Raw genomic sequence first — 16,795 nt, forward strand, 5'->3', positions numbered from 1 at the left:
TCAGTAACCATGGTGATGAATGACCAAATTAATGTCTAGAAATGTTTTTCAGAGTGACTGCCCTTTGTAAGACATGGTGACACTAGAATCACTGGAACAAGTTGGTACAGTTGAAACTCCAAACAAAGGAAGCTGCTGAGTTGGGGGTCATTAAGGCCAGGCAGCAATCTGCGCCCTGTGGCTATTGATTAGTTGTTTGCCTTCCTGTAAGCCTCAGCGGTGATGCTGAATTGCCGCAGATGAGAGACGAGGCTCCCAGATGTCATCACAAGTGCGCGGCACACCTTTAACGAGAGCCTCTTACTTGCACCTCTGGAGGAGGAGTGGAATATTTGACTGGTGTGACCGGCTTTTGTGCACCGAGTCGTGTTAAACAAAGGCTTTGGTCACATGGCTCAGAGTACCGCCCCCTGCAGCCAGACTGTGAGTGGCTGACATTGCACACAGCCTCTGGGATGAAGCGCTCCTTCCACTCTGTGGGGAGCGGAGCTACTGCTCTTTCACAGACTAACGCACGTTTTCAGCCACGGAATCTCACCCCGACTACGTCACAGCATAAGACAGAGATGACCTCAGTCAGCTCCCCCAGGCTTCAGTGGGGGTGAAAGGTTAAAGTTTGGTTTCCAGGCAAAAGTATTCCTCGGCACTCGTCGTGAAGGAGTTAAGTTTGGTTGCTACGTGGTGCACAGAGGCATATTATGCAAACTCTGTAGCAGATGCATGCAGAGAGGAAGTGCATCACAGAGTGCTGAGCTCAGGGCTTTGGCTCGCCGCCAAGCGTGCCGTCGCTCTCAGCTGAGGGCATACCGATTTTTCCAGCAGGTCTCCGCCTCTTGTGTCTCTCTTGTGCATATGTCACAGGTTCAGCTGTGGGCCAGAGGCGTGACGTGTGGAGGAGAGCACCGCGTGTTTGTTTCAGACGGGATGTGGACATGTGGATGTGTAAAGTGTCACGCTGTGTGTGTGTGTGTGTGTGTGTGTGTGTGTGTGTGTGTGTGTGTGTGTGTGTCATCTGCGTCCTCAACAGAAACAACAGAAGGAACTGAAAAGTCTCTATTTTAGCTTCACTCTAACATGTTGTTGTGCAGTTATGCCTCTGTTTTTTTTCTTCTTCTTCTTCTTTTCCCCTTTGGCTTGATGAAAAACACTGAACTTGTTAGTTGCTTTCTTCCACCCGTAGGGACAATATGTGTCATGCATGAGAATGCATGACCACAGTGGAAACTGAATCTACCCGTTTTTTCCAGTATGATTAGAACTTCAGATATTGTGTTTCAACATACTGCTTGGACCCAAAATGATTATTCACTTCAAGGTTTTTTTTTTTTTAATGACTATCAACAGCAAATGTAATATTTGAGTAATTACAGCACATGGAATCTGAGGATTTGCTCAATCCCAGACTTTGGAAAAGCCTAGACATGTACTCTCTAAAATGCAGTGAATAAAAAAACAAAAAAATGCTAAATGATTTTAACTGAAAACAGTAAATACTGTCATGTTGTAACTCGTAGCATTAAAAAGCAACAGTGTGAGGATAAACCCTGCCATATATTGTCAACTAACTACTTTGTTTTGCCCATGTACTGTGCCATAAATGTGTCTGCCACCTGCTGGACGGTTAGTGGATTGGGATTGATGATGAATTAGGAGCAGGTGTGGTGCAGACTGTTTCTGCACAGAAATGCATTAAATCATAACTTGAAGAATTCAGGTAATTTTCACTATCGTACATGAACCTCAATTTTAAAACAAACAAACATAAATTAGACAGAAGCTGAGTGACTGGAGTATGAGCTGGACTTACTAGGTCAGAAGAACCGGGTTATACATCGTTTTAAATATCTGTAGTTTTGGACTGCCGTCAGGCAAAAGTCCTGTTGTTAATTGTAGGAAATTTTACCAAAAGAAAATGCTTTTAACTGTGTAAATGTATAGTTTTAAGGTAGTTTTAGATTAAGCTCAACAAATATAAATGACAGCTTGGATGTTGATTTGTCATTAACAATAATAAAAGAGCAGAGTTTTGTTTTTGTATCAGATGAATATGGGGACATTAAGTTTTTTAAAACAGCGATCTGACGCTGAACTTCATTTTTTAATCTTTGTAAGATGGTAAAATGCTGTTGTCTTTCAATTAAGCAAGTTATTGTCTGTCTAATTTAACACCAGCAAAATGTCACGACTCACATCATTACCTACGGTTGATCATTACAATTCTACTTTAATGACCGATATGTTAGTTTTTCTATTATTGAAATTAGTACTCCAGAATTTTTTTTTCTTTTGTACTGCGGAAATTGCCAGCCTTGACGTCACTTCGGCAGATTTTCTGTCAAGAAGGGTTTCACTTTGTGTCTGTTACCTCTATTTCCAGAACCTGCACAACAAATGATCACCTTCAACATGTGAAACTATACAAACATGAAATGTAACCAAAGATGACAATTTAAAATATACACCGGGGTGGGTACTTGTTTTTAATCCACAATAGAGGAGGACATTTGAAGACGTTAAACAATATCGAGCTGTGACTGTGGTCGCACCTGAAGAGACCGTGCTGACATTGTGCTGATACTGTGCATGCTGGGCAGAAGTAGTGCATCGATAGACATTTTGATTTAATTGCTGTGGTTCGTACTGATTTCTGTGTGTACACAGTGCCATAGCTGGAGGGACAGTGAGTCAGAATAGAGCAGCATCTATAGCAGTCTGTCTGTCTGAGTTACATTAGCATGATTTAACTACCGTATTTTCTGGACTTTTGCAGATTGTGTTTCTAGTTTGGGAGGTCCTATGACTTCTATTCTGAAGCAAATTATACAGTGTTTCCCCTGCAGTGTTAGTAGCCTGGCTGGCTGCCTTTCCAGAAATATTTTGTTCATAACACCAACAAAAAAATTCAGTCAAATTATTATCTGTGTTATAATAGCCAAGTGGTGTGTGTGTGTGTGTGTGTGTGTGTGTGTGTGTGTGTGTGTGTGTGTGTGTGTGGTGTGTGTGTGTGTGTGTGTGTGGTGTGTGTGTGTGTGTGTGTGTGTGTGTGTGTGTGTGTGTGTGTGTGTGTGTGTGTGTGTGTGTGTGTGGCTTCAGTCATGGTGAAATTAGGGAGAGCTGACAATTGCTATTTGGTATGCTTATGTATTTTGGGTCAAGGATGAACACTGCAAAAATGGAACATGACAGGACAAATATTTTTGAGAAATGAGCCATTTTAACTAACCAGTAAACAATGGACGTTGTGCTGCAGTGCACCATGTGAGTTTGGGGTTTTAATTGTTATTGTGGCTCATGTCAATTTAACTGTTAGTGTTGTTGATTTAGGTGGTTTGTTTTTTTTTTTATTCAATTGGTTTAGTCAGCTTAGTTAGGTGTCATGTTTCTGTTACCAGGATCGAGTTAAGTGCCATGCTGGTGGTACCATGAGTGAAATGTGTATTATGAGTGAAATGTGTATTGCCTTTGATGTCTTCTGCCACCGTCACTGTTTGCATCTAAAAATAGAAGCACCTGCATGCGGCAGAATGCATAAGAGACAAGAACCTCTGCGTGCATTTGTATGTATAACGTCAGTCATGGCCAAACTGAGGACTGCTGACATTTGGTATGTTTATGTATTTTGTGTTAAGGATGAACACTGCCAAAACAGAACGTTGATGGGACTAATATTTTTAGACAGTCTACAGATATTAGCCAACATTGCCAATTACATTCTGGACTAACACACCATTCCAGCAGGGGGCGATAAATCATCTTTATATTAAAAGTGCAAGTGCATGCTTGCATGATTTTATTTAGTAAGTTTAATGTAAGTACATAATATAATTGTAAGTACATTAAAAATACATGGATGACACAAGAAAGTGAAAACACTTATTTCCATTGTGGTCTATTTAAAAATGAAATGACAAAATAGATGTAATAAAATAAAATTTAAAATAATGATAATAATAGTGTGTATATGATAACAACAACCTAAACAATTTTTAAATTCATTAAGACATTAACATTTTTTTAAAAATTACATAATTAATAGGATATAAATGCGTTTATTACTTCTTCTAAAAATGGTTGAGGTCTAACGTTCTGAAAACATTCTGGACTCACACGTCATTCCAACTCATTATAGAAACTTTGCACAATTTATTACCACCCTTGAAAAATGGCGGCTACCTATTTTATGAACACGACCCAATCTAGAGCCCATGGATCCCCACGGACAACACGCTAGTCATCATTAATTTGGATGTTAATAATCATTTCAGCACATTAAAGGCCCTTTTGACTCTGGTGTTCTCAAACACAATAGTATCTTCTGTGGAGTTAATGTAATTGTTCATAGTGATTTGACAGCATGGTAATTGCTTAATTGTTATTTTTCTAATCTTACAGCTGGAGATGGAGAGTGGCGTTACAAGCTTCACTTTGAGGACCACGTCGTCAGTGCAGTCAAACCATTTTAATAGAACATGTCAGAATCTGGCACCTATTCAACTATTCAGTCTATCTATTCAGATTTCGACTTGTTTAAAAAAGAAAAAAGAAAAGTTGGGTGACATTCAGTAACATTAAAAGCTCTTTCACCATTCGTGCTGTTAAAAGCTCCTCCATAAATCCTTTTACACAAAAACCCTGCTGACAAAGCCAACATGTCATTTAAAAAAAAAATTTAAAACGTGATTTTTAACTTTGTCTGAGTGATGGTTTATGTCACTGCAAGCCTACGGTTCAGAAACACACCAATTAGGGTTACTAACTGGTGCCCTGCAGGCCTCATAAGGCCCAGTGTCCTTTGTGTGGACATGCTTTACCATGGTGACTTAAACTTTGAAGAAAAAATGGGTGCACATGCACCCTGATATTTCTTAGTGATTTAATAAGATTCCACTGCTCATCATTTACAATTCTGCCGCACGGCCACAACTTGAACACTTGACCTCTCGCAGTTACTACTCCAGGCCTGTAGGAGCACCATACCCGGTGTTGATCACTTTGATTATCTGTTTAAATTCAGGTTTCAGCTTTTGTTTAAACAGTTGTTTGCTTGCTTTGACCTGGAGTTGAACTTCTCACCCCGAGCCTGTATGCTAACTTGACGTCAGAGCTCTGTCACAATGCTGCCAAAGATCATTTGTTTTAAACAGACATGCTGCTCTTGCCTAACCTGTTTGATACGCCACATGGTAGGAGTGCTTCTCTCAAGCATTTCTTAATTAGCAGCGACCGATAAGTTGAAGGACAACGTGTGAACGTGTGGGTCCGTCCTGCTCAGCCGGGGAGATAAAACCAGATGTAACATCTTCTAGCCTGGGAACTGCCCTCAGAACAATGGCTGATTGACTCCTCTGACCTGCATTCTCTCTCCTGCAAGTAGAAATAAAATCCACAAAGGCATTTTAACCATATTTTGACTATTTCTGATTTACAGCTCTCATGGGTTTGGGTCAACAGTTCTTCCACCACATTCCCTTTATTCCTAAGATTAGAGTTAGTTTAGCTGTTTGAAAATTATAGTACAAAGTTCCTGTGCTGGTTTCTATACAAACTGTAATTCTGACCCCAAAGAGATGAGCTGCCTTCGAGCTCCGTGCTCGTTTTTGCGGTGTATACTTGAGCCTGATGCAACATTTTTACCAACATTGTCATTGACCTCACTGAGCATTAGCCACTGATGCAGTGAAGACTTGCATATCGTGCTTTGATTCAGGATGATGTGTGTGCACATGATGGCCACGTGTGTTTTAAGCACGACGGTTGCACCACTTGGACAAATCCAGTTGTGTGTCCGAAATCTTTGTGAAATATTTGGAGAAAATGAAAGTGTTTGAATCAGATCAGCAGTTATTGACCGTCTTTACAGAAGAGCCTGTGCAGGTCACAGTGGAACAGTACAGACATGCACGCCGCTCACAGTGTGTGTGTGTGTGTATGTGTGTGTATATATACACACAGAGTGAAGTGTGTTTGTGTGTTTTTTTTGTTGTGATGGTGTTATCACTGGTAGTCGTGCACAGCAGTCCAACACATGTACTCACATGGATTCTACTTGGAGTCACATTCAGCTCTTTCAGCAGAGACCCTACAATAAAAAAAAACATTTGATTCTCTTAAATCTGAGACCTTCCTGCTCATTAGGGCGGCTGCACAGTTTCTTCTTGTGAGCCTCCGTCAGCTCTGTGGTGCTGATTTGCATCAAGCTGTTCACATATTTCAGCCGGCCAGATTGATGGGAAGCACAAAACTGTTTCTTCTCACAGAACAAATCGTACTGCTTGTGCACACTATTGTATAATTTATTTATTTATTCATTCTGATGAAGTTGTTTCCTGTACATATTGTGAGTGACGTTCAGTTCAGGCCTGAAAGACCAAACCTGAGGTGAAGCTGAAAATCTGCACCATCAAAATGGAAAGATACAAATTTCAGCTGACCGAAAAACCCATATTTTGAAAAAAAAAAAAAAAGCATGTAAAGGCCCAGTTTCCTGTTGTATATCCAGGTCATTTGTAAAATCTTAATCACTTGCTTCCGGTCCCCAGGTGAACGCCTACAAAAAATCCACCTACAACGTGTAATTAGCCCGGCGACCCATGATTAACATCCTTGTTGCAGGTCAACAGACACTTTTCGCCAAACTAACCAAAACCTCTGTTCTGGAAAACATAGGAGCCAAATGATCAGAAGTATCAGAGCAGACTGGACTCTGTTTCTGTGCTAGAAGTTTTCTCATTGGTTGTTATTATATGATTGACAAGAGAATAATGTAGTTGACTTTGAAAGCACTGATGGATGTCAAATAGTCCATTTCACCACTCTGTTAATTAGACAACAGAATTAGATAAAATAATGTGTGATGCTGTACTTTTATGTTGACAACAGCTGTGTCTTTGTAGTGTTTTAGTCCAGTTCACTAACTACGCTATATTTTTGTTCATAATTTTTTTTTTTTTTACATTTGGAAAACTATACGTTTTTGAAACAACAAAGTAAACTAGTATCTACACTGTATCAGGTTCATGGATATCTGATAATAACTTTCAGTACAGAACAAAGGACGTCATTCTTCACTGTCATTATCTGAATCACGATTCTTGTAATGTGTGTCGTCATTTTCGCATTGTGTGCTGCAAAGACAAAGGTCTGTGTCAGGTAAGTTCTTTGACTGGCATGAGCATCGTTTGGATGTACAGTTCCCCAAAAGCTCTGGTGTGGCAGACAGCTGTGGCCTCTCAGAAATTGGATGGGTTGTCACCTCAATGCTCTTCAAATTAGAGGATGATGCAGGTTGGGCTGGCTACAACTCTTAGCTGTCCACAAGCAAACCACTGAGTGAGGCTGGTGCATTGCCCCGACTCCCAGAAGTGGCACACTGAAGGTTATCTGATATCCATGAACCTAAGACACTGTAGATACTACTTTGCATTTTGTATCCCCAGTTATCCAGCATCATGATGAAGTGCTACAGAGAAAAAGAAGACCTGAAAGTTTAGCTTCACACTGCCAGAAGATGCATCTGAGATACAAGCCTAGATTTGATCTGTTTTGGTGAAAGAATCTCCTTCTCCGCTCTACTCCACGAGGAAGCTCAGAGTGGTGATACAAAATGCTGAATTTACACTGTGCATAATTTCTCCAATCACAGCCACAGAAGCCTGTAACTTCTGCATTGTCTAGGTGTCTTGGTGGCTTTCCTCACTCTTCGCTTTCTTGCACAATCACTCAGTTTTTTGAGAACTCTCTACTCCACACAGATTTACCATAGATTCATAATTGATGTAAATAAAGTTCAAGACATTCAGTGGCAGCTTCACCATCAGAGAGCCTCGACCACAAAAGACTCCAAGCTGTCACTGATGTTAAAGGGGGCAACACACAGTGTTAAGAACAGGGGGATGGAAACTTTTGATCAGGGTCATTTGGGTCGTACCTGTTGTCATTATGATTTAAAAAGAGTACCATCATTTCTGGACTATAAGCCACTACTTTTTTCACATGCTTTGAATACTGCATCTTAAACAGTGATGTGGCTAATTTAAGGATTTTTTTTTCCCAGGCTTTCTCATAAGTTGAAATATGTCAATTGATGTTGTCCATTAATTGGCTCTAAGCTGCGGTCCTCATGTGACATAAAGTCACACACACACAATAAATATAAAGTCTTACCTGTTAGTTTTAGTGGCTTCATCAACATGTCCTGAAGAAAATGACATCTGAAAATACTTCAATTCCAGTCCCTCTGGCACTTTGTGCTACAGTTGCACCTCCGTCAGATCAGTCAGCGGACCTTTCTCTCTGTCCCCCCCCCCCCCCCCCACACACACACACACACACCCTTCCCCACCGTGTCTCTGTCTTTGCACTACAAGTTGAAAAAGTCACAGCGCCTCAACTAGGGGATTAAGGACCTTGCCCAAGGGCCCTTAGTGATTTTCCGGTCAGGCTGGGATTTCAACCAAGGATCCTCTGGTGGACTTGATATAGACCATTGAAGTTTCTTGTCCCTCACCGCGGGACCTAGTCTCATGATTCAGGTGAAATATAAGAGAAATCCCTTTTTCCATTAATAGCTGAGAAGGAAATCCATGGGTGTCAAAGGGTCACCTGCACTGGAGTTCTAAAGTACACCAAACTGCATTTTTATGAACTTTAAAGTTGCATGGCATAGTTATTACCTCATTCTTGTATTTTATGATTACTATTACATTTTTATGGACAGCTGAATGGTGGTAAGGATCAGTGAAGGATTACACAGTGGTCAACGTTTAAAAATGTTCAAATCGTACTGAAACGTGTCCCACATTCTTTGTCTGATCAGAGATTCCAGAAAGGTACATTTTTTTTGGCAAAGTTTGTCTTGTTGCTGGTTTCTTGTCAGCAAAGTTTCTCTGTGTGTGCGTGTGTGTGTGCGTGTGTGTGTGCGTGTGTGTGTGCCTGTATACACACACACACACACTGTATGTGAGTTAATATTATGTCTTATTTGTGATTTCATCACAATGTCACTCTTATAGAAGTTGATCACAAATATTTTACAAATCAGTATGATCTTTTAATCAAATCTGTATCCATACTGATAGCAGAGATTTGAAGGTAAGAGTTTATTTTTATTGGTGTATATTTTTGCTGTCTTGAGTTTTAGCAATTTTTCCAGTTTTTCCAAAAGTTAATAATGTGGAGAAACTAACCAAAGTAATATTCCCACCGGCTTTGGTAAACATCAACCCACTTTTTTTCTTTTGTTTGTGGATTGCAATACTCTGCTCACACACACTAGCACACAGCACAATGAACACCTTTACCATACGACCTCCACTACCAGTGGATATCAATCAATACATATTTGTGATTGATTGGTGTCAGTGGCTTTGTGATAAAGTCACAAAGAAGTTATACTATGAAATCAGAATGTGTGTGTGTGTGTGTGTGTGTGTGTGTGTGTGTGTGTGTGTGTGTGTGTGTGTGTGTGTGTGTGTGTGTGTGTGTGTGTGTATATATATATATAAAATCTCCTTATTTGACTGTGTTGTCCATTGAAGCTGACTGACCACAAGTCTTAGTAAGTCATATGATAAAGTCATATCTGAGTGTGCGCTGGTGTATCCATCAGCCTTCTGATGCCTTTCATTGAATATGTTTCTCACATCCAACGTCTGACCAGACAAAGCTGCATTCATAATGAGTTTTGGACAAAAAACATTATTGGACAAGGACGGACCTCAGGAAGCCCTGGGGTCCAGAGTTTATTTTCCTTTTAGAGACCTCTAAAACTGGCACTTGAAAAACTGTATTCAAGGACACATTCTGATCCAAATGTTTAGAGACCTGTGGGTATGTGCACGTGTTACTCAGCAGCCCCAGAAGGAGTTGCGGGTTCCAAATGTACAATAGCAGTTCTGTAGTGAAACGATCCGCTGGTCTTCAGGTAACTTAAGCAACCAAGGATTTTGAAAGGGAAATTAAAAGGAAATGAGGATATTTCACTCTCCGGCACCCTTTCTCACTCTTTTTCTTAATCTTTTCAACCTGAAAAGTATTTACATCAACAAAAGAGAGTCGGTTTCACAGTTTCTCTTTTATTTGACACCTGTTTAAAATGGGCATTCATTAAAAAAGGAGAGAGCAAACTTTTTCCAGTCTAAATACTCATTATTTGAATCATAACACTGACCGTTTGATGACTGACCGTTCATGTTTGCTGTTTCTCTGCAGGGTTTAACCTCAGCGGCACAGTAACAGAACCCACGACATCCTCAGAACCTGAGGCAGTCTGCAACGTCAGCATCAGCTTCGATCGTTGCAAGATCACAGCAGTAGCGTGCAGCTGTGGAAACAAGGGCATCTTCTACTGTGCCCACGTGGTGGCGCTCTCACTGTACCGGGTACGAAACCCCGAGCAAGTGGAACTGCGGCTGCCCATCTCAGAGAGTTTGCTCCAGATGAACAGAGACCAGCTGCAGAAGCTCGTTCAGTATCTGATCGCGTTCCACCACAACGAGGTGCTACCGACGGCGCAGGTCCTCGCAGATGAAATACTGTCACAGAACTCTGAGATCAACCAGGTTCACGGTGAGTGCAGCTCAATGTGGAAACAAACCGATGCATATATACGCACGAGCACACAACACATGCTGGGGTCCATGCTAAATTTCCTCCGTCTCGCTCTGCTGGATGCCCAGCTGGGGACAACAAGATGCTGAGGAGGATGTGAAGAGGAAGCACTTTGATCAGGCTGTGCACAAAACTAAAGTCTTACATCAAGTTACATTTGACTGAAATGCAGTGAAAGAAAGCGCATGGAATTGATGCATTTGAACCACTTGGGGAACCCCCCCCCCCCATCCCACAGTATAAAATACAGGGGGAATATAACAATCTGTCTGTCTGTCTGACATGCTAACAAGCTAAAATTGACAGCTCTGTGAATACTTTCTGGCTGCATTGTAAATAAAGTCTTTGAGTATAGATTTTTCAAATATTACAGTTACTAAAGTTGTAGCTGTCCCACAAAGTGCAAATAAATTGAGTGCTCTGTAGAATGTTAGTCCTTATCTTTATTCAAAAGGTTAATCCCTCTGTTTATTAAAGAACATGGTTTATCAATTTAACTCATTCTCAACCCAGTGCTTCCTCTTCATTCAGATCTTATTCTTCTTATTTTACTTTAGCTGGAATTCGTCTTGATGGTGCATCACCACCACTTTGTGCTCTGAAGTTTGGACCAGACAGATCAGTATACATCTTGTCCTGCATGTAAATGCTGCCATCTTGTGGCCATAGATCATAAAGCAGTATTTTTTGGCATTTAATTCTCTTTTGCAGGTCACAGGATCAGCCATGTTAGTTAAAATAAAAATCCACACACAACACACACAATTCTGTATTTGTTTTTAGGAAAATATCTTAAGTGAAACATCTTGCTTTTAGTAATATTGAAGATGAAACAAGCTGTTATTTTCTAAGAGATATAACTCAAGAAATCTTAATTGAATTTTTACTTGTTCCACCAGTACTTTTTTTTTGTTTCTTTAACTTGTTGCAAGCTGGTTTTAATTTGAAAGATAATTCCACTTGCTTTGAGCTGCAGTGTTTTTTTGTTTGTTTGTTTTTCTGTGTGTGAGGTGGTGAATGTGGTGAGGTGCGGGGTTGAGCACATCCTCCCAGACTTGACCTGACCACTGTAAACGGCTCTGTTACATGTTCACTGTAATCCTGCTGTCTTTGTGTTTAACTGTCAAACCTCCCTCCATGGAAGTAAATACAGTTGTGGAGCGTTTCTAAAGTTCACTGTAGGTGGTGTATGTGCCGAGTGTCATTTCCCGTCTGGTGGAACACTTTCAGGAACTGTCATGTGTGTCGTCTGTCTGTGGTCTTACTTTGCTGCAGGGTTCCTTATCCCAATGACATTTCAGATGCTTTGTTGCAGTTCTGTTTGACTTTTCATCCAAACGTTTACTTACAGGTACTTCTAAATGTGGTTTGATGACAGATTACGGTGCCACATGCTAGTTTGGTTACGGTTATAAAACCTTGCACAGTGTGACAGTTTTTGGTCCTTTAAGACAGGTTAACATGAATTATAATGGATTGTGACCCGTGTGGTTTTTTGGATGCGTTACTGTAAATATGTGGTGTATAAAACTGGACTTGGTTGTGCTTCTGCAGGACATGTAAAAGTTCCACTTTTGGTGACTGTGTGCTGCCGTTTAATTCTTCTATACATGTAGATGTTTAATCAATCAATCAATCAATCAATTTTTTTTTTTATATAGCGCCAAATCACAACAAACAGTTGCCCCAAGGCGCTTTATATTGTAAGGCAAGGCCATACAATAATGATGTAAAACCCCAACGGTCAAAACGACCCCCTGTGAGCAAGCACTTGGCGACAGTGGGAAGGAAAAACTCCCTTTTAACAGGAAGAAACCTCCAGCAGAACCAGGCTCAGGGAGGGGCAGTCTTCTGCTGGGACTGGTTGGGGCTGAGGGAGAGAACCAGGAAAAAGACATGCTGTGGAGGGGAGCAGAGATCGATCACTAATGATTAAATGCAGTTTAGTGTTTAGTGTTGCTAGAATTCATTTATTTTTCTTAAATGATTTTAACTGCAGCATCGTTCCTGTCGTACTATAAGCAGAACACAGAGTCCCTCACTGACTTGTAGTGACTCGATGAGAGCAGGTTGGGGTCAATGTATAACCGTAATTGGTTGTTTCAGAAATTTTTGTCAAATTAAATGCGGTGAAGAGTATATTTGTGTCTTCCTCTCCTTGCTACCGGACACTTCTAATGTCATTTTATCTTCTTCAGTAGTGATCAGACGTGGTTATCGTTAGCCGGTTAGTTCCTGACAGCGTTTGCTTTCTAAATCAAGACTGCACCAGTTGAAATAGTTTTTGTCCGGAGTAAAAAGCTGAAACAAAAACCATCTTAAAGTAGAGTCCAGATTGGCCTTGTGACTGTGTGAACAGACAGAATGAAATTGAAGCTGATTCATATCAATTCAAGTCCAGTGCTTTTCTCTGAAAATGTACTGTGATTTTTATTTGTTGACTATTTTAATGCATTTTAAATTCAGCAGGGCTGCTTTCACCCTGAGTCATCCGGATGGCGTTGGGGAAGTTGAGGGTAATGATGGGGACTGTATGCTGGGGGGGCATCCCTGAAGGACCTGGTGGTGCTTGATGGGTGCTCAATGTTTGTGGCGCTCTGGCTCACTGATTTAGGGTTTTATGGCTGGCGGGCTGTGACCTAAAACTCCTGCTTGCAGACCGGTTGGATGCAGCCTCTCCTGGAGTGGCTGGTCTGCCGTCTTTGTCATCTCTCACCTCCTGGTAGTGCCCGGCTCTGGTCCTGTTATGGCGCATGTCCTCTCCCACAGTGCAGTCTGTGCCATGTGGCGTTTGCCATGGTTTCAGGTCCCCTGCGGGGTATGAGTAATCGCTGGCATTGATGCAACTCCTCATAGTCATTCGTGCCATCACACATCTGATTACAGTAAATGAATCGCACTCTGCATATAGATTTCCTGTGTACCGAACCCTCACACGCCTGCAAACATAGTCATATAATTCACACTCACACGATGTGCACTTTAACTTACCTAAAACTGCATATTTTTACCATAACTACTTCTGTCATTTTTGAGCACCTCCCGTATTAAACCTGTTTTTTTTTTGTTGTTGTTTTTCTTTTCCTATCGCTGTTTTTCGCCGGCATCCTTGTTGTCCACACAGACTCTGTTTTCTGTTTTAGTCTTATTATTTGTTGTTGTCACTGTCGTGATTTGCCTGACGTCTCTTTAATTGTTTTTTTTTTAAAGGTGGTAATATTATTTGTGGTATAAATCCTTCACTCTGTGACTCGGCTGTGACCCATCCTACACTGATATTTACAGAGAACAGCTGAAACTAAATAAGGAATTAAATTAAAAATAATTACTTGGTGAATGAGTGAATGGAAACATATCACCTGTAGTGAATCGTTTTCATTCTTCCGTATTAGGAGCTCCAGATCCAACGGCAGGGGCCAGCGTGGACGACGAGAACTGTTGGCACCTGGATGAGGAACAGGTTCAGGAACAGGTGAAGCTCTTTCTCTCCCAGGACGGGAACCACGGCTCAGGGAGGCAGCTCAGCTTACTGTTCAGCAAGGTGACAGTGTCTGCACGCACGTTTCTCTGAATCACCTCGTAACCGCGTCGTACCAGCGGCCTTACCCACAATGCTGTGTGTCTGCAGGTGAGAGAGATGCTGAAGATGAAGGACTCCAACGGAGCTCGGATGTTGACGCTGATCACAGAGCAGTTCATGGGCGACCCAAAGCTGGTGATGTGGAAGCAGCAGGGAAACCCCATGACCGACAAATACAGGCAGCTGTGGGACGAACTCGGTACTGTGAAAACACGCTGACGCACAAAGACATACTATTCATATTTCTGTTTTTATTTTAAATTGTTGGCCCAAATTAAGCATTCCTTATTGGATGATTTTATTTCACTTGTGACGTCTTTGAGGCTGTGTTGCCCAGTGAACCTTTTCTCAGCTCAAAACACAGCAGCGAACTGTAGCGCACGTATTAAGGACAGTAACGTGACTTTCATACAGTTGTATGTAAAAGTTTGTGCCCCCCTGATGATTTCCATGATTTTCCTTTATAAATCATTGGTTGTTTGGATCAGCAATTTCAGTTAAATATATCATATAACAGACAAACACACTGATATTTGAGAAGTGAAATAAAGTTTATAGGATTTACAAAAAGTGTGCAATAATTCTTTGAACAAAATTAGGCAGGTGCATACATTTGGGCACCCCAACAGAAAAAATACATCAATTTTAGTAGATCCTCCTTTTGCAGAAATAACAGCCTCTAAATGCTTCCTATAGCTTCCAATGAGAGTCTGGATTCTGGTTGAAGGTATTTTGGACCATTCTTCTTTACAAACCATGTCAGGTTTGTTGGTTTATGAGCATGGACAGCCCGCTTAAAATCACACTACAGATTTTCAGTAATATTCAGGTCTGGGGACTGAGATGGTCATTACAGAATGTTGTACTTGTTCCACTGCATGAATGTCTTAGTAGATTTTGAGCAGTGTTTAGGGTCGTTGTCTTGTTGAAAGATCCAGCCCCGGCGCAACTTCGTCACTGATTCATGAACATTGTTCTCAAGAATCTGCTGACATTGACTGGAATCCATGTGACCCTCAACTTTAACAAGATTCCCAGTACCTGCACTGGCCACACAGGCCCACAGCATGATGGAACCTCCTCCAAATTTTACTGTAGGTAGCAAGTGTTTTTCTTGGAATGCTGTGTTCTTTTTCAGCCATGCATACCACCCCTTATGTCCAAATAACTCAATTTTAGTTTCATCAGTCCACAGCATCTTATTCCAAAATTAAGCTAGCTTGTCCAAATGTGCTTTACCATACCTCAAGCGACTCTGTTTGTGGCGTGTACGCAGAAAAGGCTTCCTCTGCATTACAGCATCATATAGCATCTCTTTGTTCAAAGTGCACTGTATAGTTGAACAATATCCTTCCCCTAAACTGTGATGTTGAACAATCTTTGAACAATATCCTTCCCCTAAACTGTGATGTTGAACAATCTTTGTTTTCACGTTATTTGAGAGTTGTTTAGAGGCTCCCATGTTGCCACTCATTAGAAGAGATGCAACGAGGGGAAACATTTGCAAATGGCCACCTTAAATACCCTTTCTCATGATTGGGTTCACCTGTGTACGGAGGTCAAGGGTCAACAAGCTTACCAAACCAATTTTGTGTTCCAGTAGTTAGTGCTAAATGTATTCAAATCAATAAAATGACAAGGGTGTCCAAATTTATGCACCTGACTAATTTTGTTTAAATAACTATTGCACACTGTCTGTAAAAACTAGAAACTTCATTTCACTTCTCAAATATCAGTGTGTTTGTCTGCTACATGATATATTTAACTGAAATTTCTGATCCAGACAATCAATGATTTGTAAAGGAAAATCATGAAAATTATCAGGGGTGCCCAAACCTTTGCATACAACTGTATATACAGTACTTTTTTTTCTCTCTCTATAGCTTGAAAAATGATCTAAAATGGAACAGAGCAACAATTTAAACTTTTTTTATGTGACTGCATTGAGAAATTTCTAAGTAAAAACTTTGCGTTTGTAAGTTTGGAGTCTTCAGAATACATAACTAAATTTGACGGGGAAGCAAATTCGGCAGATTTTTCTCAGTATATTTTAAATCCTAGTAAGTCCCTTCAGCTGCTCCCTTGTTTGCACTCGGGGTCGCCACAGCAAATCCAAGGTGGATCTGCATGTTGAATTGGCACAAGTTTTACGCCGGATGCCCTTCCTGACACAACTCCACATTACATGGAGAAATGTGGGGGGGGTGGGATTTGAACCAGGAACCTTCTGAACTGAAACCAAGCGCAAAATCATAATGGAATATAATTTAATCTAAGCGAGTAAAACACAACAATAGGAACAGAGTATCAGTGGCACTGAAGGTTTAATTAATTGGTTACAGATTTATAAGGAACAGTATGTTTCAGAATACAGGGTTAATCCACTATCTGCTGTTTTTGCCCCCACTCACTTCTTTACATGAACTGCTAATTGTGTAATAACTATTTGGCACGTGAGACCCTTTTTGGTTTTCTACAGTGCATCCAGAAACTATTCACAGAGCTTCATTTTTTCCATATTTTATTATGTTACAGCCTTATTTAAAATTGGACGAAATTAGTTTTTTTTTTCCTTAAAATTCTACACACAATACCCCATAATGACAA

At 40.8% G+C, this 16,795-nt stretch overlaps 1 protein-coding gene across 1 annotated transcript in view; it reads left to right on the forward strand.

Moving 5' to 3' along the window:
* The first annotated feature begins 390 nt into the window (after window positions 1-390).
* Window positions 391-16,795, forward strand: part of zswim6 (zinc finger, SWIM-type containing 6) — a 32,552-nt gene continuing 16,147 nt past the window's right edge. The window contains exons 1-5 of the mRNA XM_034192968.1: window positions 391-423; window positions 862-934; window positions 10,210-10,566; window positions 14,001-14,149; window positions 14,237-14,387. Of these exons, the coding sequence (XP_034048859.1) occupies window positions 391-423; window positions 862-934; window positions 10,210-10,566; window positions 14,001-14,149; window positions 14,237-14,387 (763 nt within the window). The remainder of the gene's footprint in view (window positions 424-861; window positions 935-10,209; window positions 10,567-14,000; window positions 14,150-14,236; window positions 14,388-16,795) is intronic.

The sequence above is a fragment of the Thalassophryne amazonica genome, chromosome 17 (assembly GCF_902500255.1).
Source record: "Thalassophryne amazonica chromosome 17, fThaAma1.1, whole genome shotgun sequence".
Classification (NCBI taxonomy): Eukaryota; Metazoa; Chordata; class Actinopteri; order Batrachoidiformes; family Batrachoididae; genus Thalassophryne; species Thalassophryne amazonica.